This window comes from Phallusia mammillata, chromosome 4 (genome assembly GCF_965637545.1).
Source record: "Phallusia mammillata chromosome 4, kaPhaMamm4.hap1.1, whole genome shotgun sequence".
NCBI classification, from domain to species: Eukaryota; Metazoa; Chordata; class Ascidiacea; order Phlebobranchia; family Ascidiidae; genus Phallusia; species Phallusia mammillata.
Window position 1 is genome coordinate 18139184 of NC_137255.1, and position 15849 is coordinate 18155032.

Here is a 15849-nt window from a genome sequence, read left to right on the forward strand (position 1 = left end):
CACAACAGGATCTGCTTCACAGCAGTTTTTGTTGGTGCTTGAAGTCTGTAAGGTTTTCTGCATCTTGCCAACAAACACATGTTATTTTATTTGAAAAATCACTCACTTCTCTTTGTCGCATACAACATTTTTCGTTATCAAACGTTTATGTTCAACACAACTTGAAACATTTTCCCAAAAATACATAATAATGAGGAAGCTTTAATGAAGTAATCTTTGCTTTCTTTCGTTTTCCAAATCACGGATAGTCTTCCATCTTTCTTCCCTTAATTTGCTTTCTCCCCAGCTTATACAAAGTGATCTTGCCAAAACCAAATGAGCATGGAGGTCTTCAGGAGTCATGTTATCACTATTTGCTTGACGGGTTGTGACAAAATCATTTTCAATGGTCTGCAAGTAAATTTTGAAACATTATGTTTTGAAGTGCAAAGTTTGTGCCAGCTTCTCAACATTGTTTTGAATCCGTATGTAAAAGTCACAACCCTTCCTACCTTGGTAAAGGGCCTAGCTACCAGCTGATAAAGTGCATTTTTTTAATAATATACAAGTTTGCTTCATGTAATGCTAACCTTCATCATACTTTCATCCAGTTCATATTCAGAAAACTTCACAATGGTAAAGAACAAACGAAACTTGTTCATGATATCTTCAGAAATTGTAAATTGTTTAAAATATGATGTTATGTCAGATGAAATGGGAATTTGTGGTTTTAGCAAAACCTGGTAAACAAAATAGAAAATCACTCTATTTTTCTCAAGCTGTGGTATTGTATTTGATTTTACCTGGCAGTCACATGGTAACATTGACTTTCCTTCAGACAAAACAAGAATAGGAATGTTGTGTTGAAAGACGACTGGATGAAATTGGAAGTTGTAATCAACTTTTTGTTGTGTCAAAAGCGTTCCAAGAGCCTGGATATTATTTATTTCATAAGCTATTAATATACATTTAATTGCACAACATACAGGTGTTGAGTAGTCTACAAAGGGGTAACCTGTATGTTTTTGACACCATTTTGATCTAACTGTCCAGGTTGCAAAGCACTTTCATCCACAACCATGTGTGTTCCTTCACTCAACTGCAAAATTCCGGAATCCAAACGATTGGTGGAGTAATTTTTGGTTGGGGTAAAATGCAATTTGTTCATATTTTCAAGGCTCATTCGTAAATAGAAAGCCTGTATGAAACAGAGAAGAAATGTTATAACGTTTGACTGAAAGCTTATTTACCATTCCACCTTTGTCAGCACTTCTTTTAGTAAATCTGACAATAATTTGGCATAGCAGGATTGCAGTGGTATACCAGAAATATTTAGCGACATTTTTCCAACAGCCATCAATCCAGTTCTTGAATAAACCCTGCAATTTGTATACAGCTGGTAGAAACTTAGCATTACATCTTTATTGAGATATATAGGATAATTTGATTGTGGGCAAATTATGGGACCAAACACTTCATACAGACCTAGCAATCAGATGACACAGCAGATATTCAGCAGTCAACTCATCACCAAATGTAGCCTGTTTCAAAAAGTTCAAAATTTCTTGTCGAAGAATTGGTGCATTTGCTGTAAGTTCTTGCTTAGCTGTGAAGAATTCTTTTAATTGAATGTAACTATTGTTTAACTAATATTTAACAAAAGGCTGGAAAAATCTATGCAGTGTTTTGTAAAGATGAACATCTTGTAATCAGTGTAATTAAGTGTTAATAACATTTCGTTTATGCATGGCTTCATTTTGTTGGTTGTAGTTTTCATTGATCAAAATAGATAACTATCTATTTTGCACTAAGTTTGTTGGTTTTGTAATCTGGTTATTGGGCAGATTTATGTGTTAAAAAACGTAATAATTTGCAAAGAAGTGGTGAGATGACCAGAAAGGATGCAGTGCTGTTAGTAACATAAGAATAAATAATGTAGCAATTGTAAGGTTAAACCCTGAAATCCTATTCCTTTTAATTTCTTATCACTTAGAGATTAACCTTCATCAACAGGACTAATTAATGGCATCCTGAAAACATATCAGTTGATATCTATGAATTTCCCCAAACGCTTGCTTCTACCTACCTGCATCAATAGATTGATGAAGTGGAATACATGGGTTGTTGTGCTGCAAACGAAACATTTGAATGCAATGTAGGCGAGGCACAAATGATGCAGGGGGACTGTGAGCCTTTTGCTCTGCAATTTGCTCAGCATCTGTTCCATGTCCATTGACAAGTCCTAAAAATATTTTCAGTTTTTTAATTTTTGGCTCAAAAACCCTTTTGGAAAAAAGGTAACATTGTACATCAACAACTTTTTTGCTCACTTGACTCATAAAATAAACCCGTGGTGCCTAATATAAAGAATGTATACTATTGTAAAGGCAATACATCCAAATATTATGACATAGTTTTACCATTGTTCTCTGCCACAGGGGTATCATAAGCAGAAGAAAGCTCAGGATCCACTGACAGAACTCCAACAAATTCATAGATTTCATTGACCTGGTGATAAAACAGACATCCCTTAGTGTGGTACTGTCAAACATAATGATTTTTAAGGCATCTTTTTCTCCCCAATTTCTCTGTGGGACAAATTTTCTCCCACGAACTAAAAATTCCTTTCCAATTGAGCCAGGTGGCACCCGTTTGAAAACCACTGGTTTAAACATAACAATATCTTTTACCACTTTATTATCTTACACACATCATGGACTGATCATGCACATCTTTACTACACATATAAATTATGCTACATTGGCTCTTTTTGCACCATGCTTGATTCCACAGATGCAAAGTTGCTAACTATCAAGGCTTACTTTAAAATCTGTAGCTTCATCATAAACTTTTACTATACAAACTGGTCCATCTTCATCAGGCAAAGGATGATTTTTTGTCAATGTTTGTTGTGTTACGTTAGAACCTGCATAACAAAAACATTTTAGTAACTAACATCCAAACAAAATTATACATCTTACTGTTTTGTGACAGTCTGGATCTTTTATTGGCGAAGCAATCATTACTTTGATTAACCGGTTCTGTGTCTGCAAAAACATAAGTCAAGTATAAGACGACATTGCTTGTATTTCATCTTTGTAGAGACAAAATTAGTTTATTAAAATGTTTGATATTCACCAGTGAGAATAATAGGCACATATATAATTTACCCAACAAACAGTCAGTTTGGACTGAATTTTTAGAAAATAACTAAAAAACATGGCTCAAACAGCATATTTGGCTAAGACATTTAATTTGGCTAAGATGATTTAGTCTACTGAACTTTAGTGCACCATTAAACAATACCATGTTCCATTGTCTCTTCTTCTCCATCATCATGTGAACGCTTCAATCCACTGGTAGCATTGTAACTACTACTCGGTTGTTTGCAGTTGGTCTTGTATTTCTAAATACAAGTAAATATATTTTAAATTAATTAAACTTCAACAAATTTATACATGAACTACTTTTCATTTAAACATAAACATCTTCACCACAGATATATATATAGAAACTCATTATTTTTATGCATTCTCTAGACATGTGTTATCTGTTATAAAAGTGTCTGTCGAATATAAAAGTAAATATGAAGTAGATATTTTAGTAAACTTATATTTCATGTAGTTTAGACTTTTTACACCATTTAAGCAGGGATCTAGCCAAATTATCGATAACACCAAACCATCTCAAAAATTTCCAATTGTAGCATGAAATATAATAGCGAGACACATACCTCTTTCACCCAGTTGGTCTCTCCAGGTATTGATACACAGTACAAGACTTGGCGACACCCAGTTTCATTCCTTTCAGATTCCATCATTACCTCACAACCCTCCTGGAAAAGCAAGATACTATTTGTTTCAATTTGTAACCAAACCTCAAGAAATTTCAACTAACCTTGCAGGTTACTATATCCCTGTATCTGCTGGTATGCATTGTCTGAAAATGTCAAAGAGCATGATGAAATACTGCAGAGTATGTTTGAATTTGAACACACAAAATAAACCAATGAGATGAAATACCTTGTTGCCATTAGATTTGTCAACAACCTCATAAGTTTCAAGAAAATACTCTGGTTCAAATGTGTCTTGGATCATGCATCTAAATCTCACAAGCCCTTCCGAGTGTATAGAATGTAAGGGTTCATCGTTCAACGAAGAAATCTTATTGTTATAAACATCAAGCATAACTTATTAAGAAAATTCAAATTTAAAAGTTTTGTCCAAAAAAGCTCACAACACTTGCTTATGCTTACCAACTGCAATGTAGACAAATTTTCCAACTTATTTGAAAAGTATTTTGAAATTTCCTTTTTCCAACTTTGGTCATCACTTCTTTTTTCTACAAATACAGAACATTTGTATTATAAAGCACAGTTAATTACATGTGGCCATGACATATGCAACATGTGTGACACTAAAACGCTGAATGTTGGCGGATATTGCAGGATGTCGTGAAAACCGCTGAATATCGGGTTAAATTGCTGACGGTTAGAGCTATTAGGGTTGGGATAAGGTTTTACTATAGAAAATGATTAAAAAAAATCCGCCGGATACATTCCGCGACCGAGTACAAATTCTGCACCCGAGACGTCCCGCCATCTCCTGCGACGTCCCGGAATAGCATTTTTGCCTAATGTCAGGAAATAGCAGAATAAGTTTTAGGCAGGGATATTTTTTGATTCATAATTTCATATACTATTATAAAACCTCAACCCAACCATAATAGCACTAACACTAACCGTCAGCAATTTACCCAAAATTTAGCGGTTTCCGCGACGTCCCGCAATATTCAGCGTATTAGTGTCACCCTGCAACATAACAATACCAATACAATACACAGCAGGCAGGTGGGAATGACATTTGTTTGTAAATTAACACAGTATAACTTTCATTTTGAACAATCACAATGTACCAATTGCAATTGAGGAACTTACCAAACAAGTTGTTTACTATGTGAAGAGGATTGGACTTCCAATTTTCCACACAAGGCATGTTCGGTAAGTAGTCAAGATTGCAAGCAAATTGAAGTAAACGACAAAAAAACTTTAACCCAAACAAATCACTAACAACACCGAAACGTGCACCACTCGTGCATGACTGGCGGGAAAATAACTTAACCGTGACAAAAAAATTATTTGGAGCTGGGTAACTTGGGTTGTAAATAACGTCATAACTGCCTAGTTTTTGGACCAGGATGTTCGTAGTAATTTAAATAGATATAGCAGCAACACTTAAATAGAGTAGTGTCTGAGTTGATGTTTATGTTGAAGCGGAACACACTTTTCAACCCAGCAGATTCAGCCCCATGCTTCGTACAGTAGGCTAAGGTCTCAACTCTCAATGGCTTGACTTGTAATTAAATTGAATAATTATTCACAGCACACAAAAACTCAAATTTCAGTTTTTCATTTGCTGTTACACTTCATTTTATATGACAACTGCCCTGACATTTGAACGGTGACAACAACGTCCAACAGAAAGAAGTAAGGGGTGCCGACTGCCGACCCCTTACCCTTTCAAAACCTCAACAAGTAGGTATTGCCAGAACGACAACTGGCGGAATTCTGATGGAGGTGACTTCGCTATTCATATTGCACTCGTCGCAAACCATGTAAGCAAAAGGTGTGAATAATCTACTGATATACTACAAAACTTGGCTGTTGCATGGTTGCATCGTTCGTTCAATACAAAAGCAACACATGGCGGCACAGAATGTTCGTGAACTGGGTCTCTGAACATATCGTGGAATCCATTTTATATATTCCATATGATATTTACCAACTTACTATACATCATTTGATCTACATATATCAGGGCTCTTCAACCGGGGTTCCGCGGAACCCTAGGGTTCCGTGGTCTTTAAGCGTTGTAAAGGGGTTCTCAGCGGTTCGGTGTACAAATGTAAATGTATCATAACAATATCATTGTTGCAAACAGCAACGTTTGCCTGTACAATCTAGTTCAGTGATTTTCAACCGGTGTTCCGCGGAACACTAGTATTCCGTGAAAGATCGTCAGGTGTTCCGCGAGAAATTTGCTGTTTTGAATATAGGATACTAATGTTTTAGGCTTCCATGCTTTGACTAGCGTTTTATGTCGAACACCGGTCGAAAATCACTGATTTAGCGGTTACCGCAATTTAGCGTTTTAGTGTCCCCCCCTAGTTGTTTCATTGCATCAAAATGTCGTTTGGTGTTCCGCAAAATTATTTTAATGCATCAAGTGTTCCGTGGCTTAAAAAAGGTTGAAAAACACTGATCTAGTTAACTTTGGTTGCACCATTGATCAATTGTGACGTAATTAACACAGCCTTGATACACTATCGCAAAATTGTGAGATAAATGTAGAAACGACCGTTACAAGTAACATGTCAATGCATGTCAGTGAATCGTTTAATTAAAGTCAACTTATATTCATGGGCGTCCGCAGCGGGGGGCAGGAGGGGGCACGTGCCCAGGAGGGGGCAAAATCTTAAACACTAAATGAGTAACCAACTGCAAACATTTTTTTCTTCTTAAAATTTTTCCTTTTAGTACATCACAGGCTTGCCTTTCTGACCTATGGGACTGGAAAAACTAGAACCAATTATTTCGGGGTTAAGGGGTGCAAAATGGATGAATCCAATAAAAAGTTATTTAGAATATCTCACATTGCACCAACCAACAAAGCATGAAACTCCTAGAGCATGTACTTAGGTCAGTATAGCCGTATGAAAAATTTACGTTTAGGGGCCTGTTGTTGTGGGTGAACTCTTGGGTCATTCGGGGTCAAATTTCAGGAGGATCAAAATTAGGTTAATTGCACCAACCAACAAAGCATATAAATCCTAGATGATGTACTTTAGTCAGTATATCTGTTTTTAAAATTTTACGTTTTTGGGACCTGTGGGTGAACCGCTGGGTCATTCGAGGTCAAATTCCAGGAGGATCAAATTTAGGTTAACAACTAACATCTGTCAAAATTTGAATAATTTCGAAGCACTCTTTCTTAACCAAACGGGTCAAGAAAATTATGTTCATCCTAACCGATTAATGGTCGAATTGGCGATTTCGTACCGCGAAGCAGACATGTGCAAGAGGCAGGCAACGGTGCTTGTGATTTGACTTTCGACGAGGTCACCACTGAGATCGTTGGTCTGCATAGGTGCTCTAGGACTGATCCCAGTATTGAATTTATGTTCATCCTAACCGAATAATGGTCGAACTGGCGATTTCGTACCGCGAAGCAGACATGTGCAAGAGGCAGGCAACGGTGCTTGTGATTTGACTTTCGACGAGGTTACCACTGAGATCGTTGGTCTGCAAAGGTGCTCTAGGACTGATCCCAGTATTGAATTTATGTTCATTTTGGCAGTTTTGATTTATTTAAAAGCAAAGCGGCAAAATAGTACACTTTGTACAGACATTAAAAAGACACAATAAACACCTTAAAACATGGAACAAGATTTCTACTTCTACTCGCAACAAAACAACGCAATAAAACAAATTCGCAAGGCATGTAGATGCGCAGCCAGATGAATGCCACGGTGTCACAAAATGAAGTCGTGTGGGCAAAAAAGGTTAAGATACGAAACCAAGCCAAGCGGTTTGGGTGCCACGAAGCTGTCTCTTATTAAATTACAATCAATATTGTGAATACATTAGCTCAAACTGTAACCGATGTCGTTGCAATCTAATTAAGGCGTAACTTGCGCAGTCCCTTGGGACTTTTATGCGCATCATCGTTGAAGGATCTGGCACTGCCGCCTTAAGGACGCTGTCAACCACAATTACCGTGATGTACAACATGAACTCGTCTTACGGGTTTGGGTAAGACGATCGACGCATTGGCAGAGCTCCTAAACGTTCGACACGAGTTTACTGCAAAGGTTTAGGTAGATAACGTGTAACGTTGTCAGAAGAGTGAAAAGCGCACTTACGGACGACTCTAAAGGGATGAAAGATAATGGATTTTTAAAGGTTTTTAACTTCCCTTAGCATACGAACGTAGTCAACTTGCAGACAGCGTGTATTTTAATGCGTTCTGAACTTTGTGGGGATAAGTATCTGTCGAGCAGCAAAAGGAACAAATTCGTGTGAGATAGTTGGCGGCTCGTGCAATTTACTGTGAACAAATTTTCTGGAAGCATTGTTGTATTAACTACTTGTGCCCAGCCAGTGCTTTAGGCCAGGTAGCAACTCGATGCATGTTAAGTCCCCTCGGAAGGGAGGTGTTTAGCAGGGCTGGCCCAAATAGCTTGTTATCTTGCATTTGAGGTGGCGTTGTGAACTGTTCGTTAATCAGGTCCATTCTCAAGTTGTGTAGCAGCTCGGGTATTATCATTATCAGGATATCAGCAGTTTCGTTGGTTAGTTTTGTCGATTCCTCTTTCGGCCGTGTTTCGACTTTCAAGGCAATAGTCCGATTTCTCTGTATTTCTTCGAAACGTCTTTTTGATGGTGTGTGGCCGGCACTGGCCGCTTCTTGTAACAGCTTCATAGCAAGTTTCTCATTTTGTTCCAAACCTGAAACGAACCACAATGAAGACAAGTTTATATTAAATAAAAACGTTACAACGCGCATAGCAATTGTTATAAACTGATAATTATACGTTTTACATCCAAATTACAACTTGCGATCGTTTGAATTTATGTTCAGGATATGCCCACAAGAAAAAGGGGCACTCCTTATGTGGCTGGCATTCAATAGAATAGAATGTCAGAGATGAATATACATTGAAATTCTGTTTCCTTCGATTCTTGGCCACTGGGGGAAAACGTGAACATAGTAGGTAAACATGCGTCAGATTCATGCGTTATTATCAGTGTCCCCTTCGTAGCCTTGCTGAGTTTAAAATGAACTGTTAAGCAGCATAATATACAGATTTCATATTTCTGATAGAAAAGTATGGATGATTCTGAAGCAATTAAAATTTCATTGATAACTGCTCAAAATGTTTTATTTCCACTGATTTCAGGTAAGACCTTGTTTTAACTTTTTACATAGTTGGTTTTTCAGGGATAGTATAAAGGACTGGTCAACTTGCTGCTCTAAAACTTTGTCTAAAAGGTTTAACATATAAACACCACATCAAACTTTTGAAGTCTTGAAGCAAAAATTTGAAAAAAAAACAGTATTGCAAATAACTAACAGCAACACTAAAACTTAGGAATTGGAATCATTGCCAATGGAATTGTGATCATAGTTATCACAATATGGGAAAGATATAGAGCCAACCGGACAGTTGCCAACTTGTTTGCTGTCAACCTGGCAGTGGCTGACCTGCTCTTTCTAATTGTGCTTCCCCTGCACATGCCTGCCTTACATGGATCTTTAAACAACGATTTTGTTTGCAAGTTAACTGAAGGTAGGTGTATTCTTAAAACTAACAGCAAACATTTTGTACAAATGAACTGTGACAATTAACCAATCTTTACATAATATTACATTAAAGTGAATTGTATATTTTGATTTGTCCTTTTGCTAATCTTTTTATCTTTTATTGACAGCTGCTGTTATTTTTTCCTGCTATAGATAACTTTGAGGTTATATGCTTGGGTCTGACACCTCTGACAAAAACGGTACAACTTGTCTATGGCACCATAACACCTTACCAATATATAAACATCTGACCCAATTGTTTTAAAGCAAAAGCTTTGTGTTGCAGTGACAAAGTATGTTAACTTCAGAGCATCAATCCTGTTCTTAACAATGATGAGTGTTGACCGATTCTTGGCAATTGTGTATACTTTGCAAACCAGAGCTTATAGAAGTCGCACTGCATCACTGAAAGTCTGCATAGTGTTGTGGGTAGTGACTATTGCTGCTGCAGTGCCAGCAGGCATCTATGCTGGTATTGACATGGAAGGTGACTTACAATGCAAACTGATGTTTGAGGGATATAATGCTGGTACTATCAGTCAAGAGGAATTTTACAGTATTAACTACTTTTTCAACGATAGCACTTATGATTATCCAGGACTCTATTCAGGAGAAGGTATTTATGAGGATTAAATGTTTACACAAACTAATTTACCACCATTTGTTGTGCTGTTGCAGATACCCCAGACCCATGTGGTGGCACAGGTGAACATGATAATTCAGTATTTCATAGGGTTTGGATTTACTCTGGTTTTGTGATCTTCTTTCTTCTGCCAATAATTATCATTCTGCTTAGTTACGCATTCATAATAAAGGCAACAGTTTCACGACAAATCCAAGCCAGCACAAAAAGTATGCATCAGTAATCTTCTGCTAGTAGGTAACAAGTCAAAACATACTTTTTTATTAGAAAATCAGAATCGTGTAACTATTATGGTGGCTGTCCTTGTAACTGCTTTTATCTCATGTTGGATGCCATATCAAATCTGGGCACTAATGACTTTGCCACCTGGAACCAAGGTAAGAACAATTCCTAAATCACCATATTTCAAGTGGGTTAAGTTTCCTAGTCTTTTTAGGTGCCATATGCTACTTTGTGTGGAATCCTGGATACCACATTTGCCTTACTTGCTTGGTCAAACAGTGCCTTTAACCCTATCCTTTACTCCATTTCAAGCCAAAGATTTCGCACTAAAGCTATCAAGTGTTGGAAGTACCTTCGCTTTGGATACCAAAGGTAAAAAATTGTCACTAATAAAAAGGTCTCAAGAACTGAACACAACATTTCCTGTTTAAAGCATTAACTTACAAAATGCTTTACATGTTTCAAACTTTTACATGAACAAAACATGAACTGGCACTAATTTTTAAACAAAAGTTAATTGTTTTCATATAGATCCATGTTAATGGAGCAACAAAGCGTACGAACACTTCAGACTCGACTGGCAACAGTGCGACAAAAGCCATCGTCACAACCCTCAAGCCCAACAGCAGTATTGCAAGTACAAGAGAATGTCAACCCAACATTTGAGCAAGATACTCAAACAAAACTGTAGCATTTCTCAAATGCAAAAGAAACTGAAGTTTGTACATGTGCAAGATATATACACTTCCCCATACTCTGTTAACCTCATCTGATTTTTTGCCATCTTCTGGTACAAACGCTGGTACTTTTAAAATGACTATATTCTTATAAATTTCAGTTGTTAACTTGTAAAAATGCTAACATAAGCACAAACTGCCATTTGGGAATATATAGTACTTGTACAGTTAACCTTGATATATCTGGACTCGATTAAGCCGAACGAAAAGGTCTAAATTAGTCAAAGATCTGCAGTCATTTGTCGCAAGCATGACATTATTTAGATCAGTGTTTTCAATGGAGTGTTGCAAGAAAGATCTGTTTCAAAAACTTGGCACATTTTCTATTTTCTGGCAGCATAAGTTATTGCACACTTGATCTCTAACAATGCTGTGTATGTACATTATTAATTAAAAGTAAAACCTTTGACACAACAGTAATGATATGTACTATATAACTAGAAGGGTGGCTTAGCACATATAGCCCTTGCATATACACTATAACCTATTTTAAAACATAAATATATTTCCTATGCTTATTTTGTATTGGGTCCCATATTAGCCATCGTCTTTTATAACTTTAGTCGTTTCTGCAGGCAAAAACTCATGGGTCCCCACACATGCAAAGTTGAAAATAATGCAATTCAAGAGATAACCATGAGAAAGTCTGGTGTTGTAAGGTAAAACACAGTGATCGGCACTGGGCTTAAATAATAATACTATGTAGAATACGAACTATAAAATTAGATTCACCCCAAATATTGTTTGAAGTATGTCCTATTTAACGTTTTAAAAAACTGACCTATTTTAGGGGGCTAGTAGGGCAACTAATTGGGTTCGACACACAAACTAAAAAATATATAAAAACCACAATGACTCAATCAATAGTACTGCAAAATTTCAGCCCAATCTGCCAATGTTTAAAATTTCGCCCACTAGAGGTGTTTTGAGCAACAACCGTTAATGTTTCTGACTCATAGGGCTGTTAACAAGCCCCTAACTGCCATGGCTCAAAAACGACCACCAACGAGCAACATACAACTGGTTGCCCTTGTAACACTATTGCTCCAAAGAAATCTTTCATTTGTGGTGCCCAGTAACATACAAATATGTTTTACACTTTAGGGGCTTGTTGGGTAAATGTTAGGACTACAGGGTTGAACACAACAATCGACACCTATAAATGGCATACTATACAAGAAATCCAAATTTCAGCCAATTCTGACACTGTTTAAAGACTCACCCATTTTAGGGGGCTAGCGGGGAAAATACTGGGGTTATCAACAAAAACAAAGTGGGATGCACATCTACATGAATATATCTACCATCTGTGTAAATTTCAGCCAAATCCATCTAACATTTGATGGAAAAACGAGTCGGACAAACTTTGGGTAAAAAGACCCATTTTAGGGGGCTAGCGGGATAAATACTGGGGTTATCAACAAAAACAAAGTGGGATGCACATCTACATAACTATATCGACCATCTGTGTAAATTTCAGCCAAATCCATCAAACATTTGATGGAAAAACGAGTCGGACAAACTTCGGGGGAAAAACACCCATTTTAGGGGACTAGCGGGGTAAATACTGGGGTTATCAAAAAAACAAAGTGGGATGCACATCTACATAACTATATCTACCATCTGTGTAAATTTCAGCCAAATCCATCAAGGATTTGATGGAAAAACGAGTCGGACAAACTTTGGGGAGAAGAAAAATGAAAGAAAAAACAACAAACATTTTGAGTAAAATCAATATCAGGGAAGGGGACCCATAATTAGTACAGTGCAAGCAAACAGACAAATAATACTTAAACTAATTTTGCACCCTCGAAAAATTACTTACCATCACAACCTTTGGCAAGTATGAGAGCCATCTTATATTTGGAGTCAAGGTGGCCCATGGCTGCTGCAGTAGTGTACAGTTCATATGCTTGTAAAGGATTAGTTGCTAAACCACCCAGACCATGTTCCTGACACTCCGCTAGATGGTATGTAGACAGCATGTCCTAATATCACATTAATGCTGATAAAATTTGTTTTAGATCACTGAACTTCAAATTAAAATCCTGCAGAACACAAGATGAATTTACTGATGTAGGTTAAATTGTGTAAAAGTAAACCAATAACTTTTGGTCCATATTTGAAAAAAAAATCATTTCTTTAAGTCCAAGCAAAGTATATGAACAACAATAAAAGTGTTAAAAGATACACAAAAGTACAGTAAAGTATATATACATGCATGTCAGCTCCAAGACAGGTTAAGTAAGTTTACCAAAACCTTGTTGACCAACACACAGGATTGCTTCGAATACACTTACTAACCTGTTGTTCTGATGCCATCTTAAACATCTCAACAGCCTTTTTCATGTTGTTGTGCAAGCCTGGTTGTGCAAGTTTTGCTCCAAGAAGGGACTGTGCCTAAAATTTGTTCCAATCAAAATGTGATATATTTCCAAATTGATATCATGTTACCTCGGCCATTCCCTGTTTAGCTGCTTCTTCAAGAAGGTATAAACCATGGGCAGTCTGGACCGCATTATTGTCATCAAACAGAATCAAGGCCAGATTATACTGTGCCCACTTATGACCTTGTGAGGCTGCCTTTCGATATTCCTTCTTTGCCTTCATAAAGGTAAAAAATACATGTTAAATTTGTAGGTTATTTTTGTATGTGGTGAAAAACTAAAAAAACAAACCTTTTCAATATCCATGTCTGTCCCTTTTCCTCTTTCAAAACAAAGTCCAAGGTTATATTGGGCCTGAGAACATCCCTCAATGCTGCCATTAGAAAAGCTCTCAACTGCTTGCTCAAACTTGCCTGACTTAAACAGATTTAACCCTGCATTAAGCACATATAAATTATGTGAATACCAAATGACAATCCCTTTTCAAACTTTGAAAAACCTTGAATGTTGTATGTAAGGCCTATGCAGCGTTTTGTGGAGGACACAAACTCTTCAACATCCTCATCAGACACGCCAGTGGAAGAAGAAGTAGAGAGATGTCTGTCTCTACTACTTGATACACCAGATGATTGTCCATCACTGATGAACTTAGGATCATTGCTGATGAACTTGGGATCAATTGTTACAGATTTCTGTTTAGTAAATAAAAAAAAATACCAAATTTGTATATTGGACAATTATAACACATATAATTTGCCATATGCATAATGGATGTACGTTTGTTACCTAATTAGAGGTTGGCTTTTTAAGTCCATTGTTATTTTGGTCAACAAGAATCCACTAAAAAAATGATGCATTTTAGTAATATGCATATTGCCTTACTTTGTTTTTCAGTACATGAGCTGCATCTTTCAAGTTGCCTTTGGGCACTTGAATGTCAAGAACTGATCCAGAAGTGGCATCTTCCTGAACCCCAGCAGCATGAACCATGTGACTAAGATGAAACACACAATAAGTTTAATTGCACTTTTTTTGCAGTTCACAATGTGCCTATGGTCGGACAAGCCAATAAAGCCATCATACTGTACCTTGGAAGTGTAATAGCTGGAATTCTTGGCAAAACATTATTGACAGTCAATTGGGGCAAGGCAGTAACAGACGAATAAAGTTGATGTAGTCTCTAATAAAATTGTGTTGGAAATTTAGTAAAGTGCTTACTCTGGGAAATCCTAAAGTATATATATACCTCTTTGATGGATTTTTCTTTCAAAACTTTCCAAATGCAATAGGAAGATTTTGGTTTGTTTATGTGATGTATATCATTGATGTAACGTGCAACAGCCCACACTGTAGCAGAACCCTAGAACAAAAAATGAGTATGTGAGATTTTAACATGTGTAAGGTCTTGTGTTTTAGATGTTAAGAAAACATACCAATACCAGATCTTTCCAATATCTACAGCGAAAGTTAACATCTCCATCATAAGAAAACTTGCGATTATTGTGCCACTCCCTTGATTGGTTATCAATTAGAAGACCAGATCTATACAAAAAACAATAACATAACACATGCAAGACAAGACAGCAACAAGGTACAAAATAACAATAATATGTATGTAAAAAAAATAAAATATGGCCACCTTCCATCATAACAATTGATTTGAAAGACATTGTGAACTTCATCTTCCTTAGCAGAGTTAGAAATTTCTGTTTCATCAGTTTTAGAAGTTTGGGTTGATGGGGCTGGGGGCCTTGCACGATATCCTGCAAATATATACAATCAAATTATGTAAAAATAGCAAACTTGAAATAATAATTACAAACTTTAAATCAACTCTGCATGCATATTATGCATACTTGTAATAACTAAACACCTTTAAATATGTGATTTAAGTTTCCTAATTATGTTACAAACTTACTTATCAGTCCTTTGAGGATTTTGTACATCTTTCACAATTTCGGGCTGCAGTAATAAAATGCTATTGGTTTGTGGCACTGTTAAAGCACAAAAAGCAAGATACCCTATGCAATTTTGCAGTGCAAACTGCAGAGAGACATTCCACTTCACATTTATTGAGATTGGGTATTTGAGAATCGAGGCTAAACTTAAACCAACCTATTAAAACAGCACAGATAAAAATTATAAAATGACATTGAGTTACTTTTAATGTCACAGTACTTTCCAAATAACGTTAATTTATTAGTATTTTATTTTATTGTAAACATAATTTATTTCATTTTTGTGAAAATTCCACATCTATTCTCAATTCTCATGCAACAGAGTTACAGAATAGTAGCCTATTGCTGGAGCATATCAACAAAAACATAACCCTTGCATTATTACAAAGTTAAGCACGCATTAGACATACGCAAAAGCTGACACAAAATGTAGGTAATTCATTGTACAATGTACATATTATTTCCAAACAATAACAAAGCGAAACCACGCTGATTGTGGCAGACCGAAGTACGTCAGAAAGGGAGGTAGTCACATGACTGCAGGATCATGCATGCATGAAT

General features: G+C 36.6%; 3 protein-coding genes across 7 annotated transcripts; 1 reads left to right on the forward strand and 2 right to left on the reverse strand.

The window, feature by feature from the left end:
- Positions 1–64: 64 nt before the first annotated feature.
- On the reverse strand, positions 65–5099 carry LOC145222910 (mini-chromosome maintenance complex-binding protein-like). The gene is made up of 16 exons (XM_080089152.1): positions 4916–5099; positions 4235–4320; positions 4002–4142; positions 3877–3918; positions 3713–3814; positions 3286–3385; positions 2961–3026; positions 2802–2905; positions 2400–2487; positions 2066–2221; positions 1465–1585; positions 1238–1358; positions 995–1177; positions 783–911; positions 570–719; positions 65–390 (listed from the first exon to the last, which is right to left on the reverse strand). The coding sequence occupies exons 1-16, from the start codon at positions 4971–4973 to the stop codon at positions 202–204; spliced, it is 1836 nt and encodes a 611-aa protein (XP_079945278.1). The 5' UTR covers positions 4974–5099; the 3' UTR covers positions 65–201.
- Positions 5100–7315: 2216 nt separating this feature from the next.
- LOC145222655 (uncharacterized) lies at positions 7316–15791 on the reverse strand. Its single transcript, XM_080088824.1, has 12 exons — positions 15249–15791; positions 14970–15093; positions 14764–14872; positions 14577–14690; positions 14419–14510; positions 14213–14324; positions 13830–14022; positions 13622–13764; positions 13398–13547; positions 13248–13343; positions 12769–12931; positions 7316–8485 (listed from the first exon to the last, which is right to left on the reverse strand). Exons 1-12 carry the CDS (start codon positions 15274–15276, stop codon positions 8121–8123), a joined length of 1689 nt encoding a protein of 562 aa, XP_079944950.1. The 5' UTR covers positions 15277–15791; the 3' UTR covers positions 7316–8120.
- On the forward strand, positions 8562–11471 carry LOC145222658 (somatostatin receptor type 2-like). Of its 5 annotated transcripts, none has more exons than XM_080088832.1 (7): positions 8562–8937; positions 9130–9327; positions 9628–9957; positions 10020–10193; positions 10252–10361; positions 10519–10578; positions 10738–10801. In XM_080088832.1, the coding sequence occupies exons 1-6, from the start codon at positions 8868–8870 to the stop codon at positions 10534–10536; spliced, it is 900 nt and encodes a 299-aa protein (XP_079944958.1). In that variant the 5' UTR covers positions 8562–8867; the 3' UTR covers positions 10537–10578; positions 10738–10801. The 5 variants fall into 5 exon arrangements, with proteins under 5 accessions (XP_079944958.1, XP_079944956.1, XP_079944955.1 ...); XM_080088829.1 differs by having other exon boundaries at positions 8662–8937; positions 10020–10046; positions 10421–10578; positions 10738–11421; XM_080088828.1 differs by having other exon boundaries at positions 8862–8937; positions 10421–10578; positions 10738–11420.
- Positions 15792–15849: the final 58 nt, after the last annotated feature.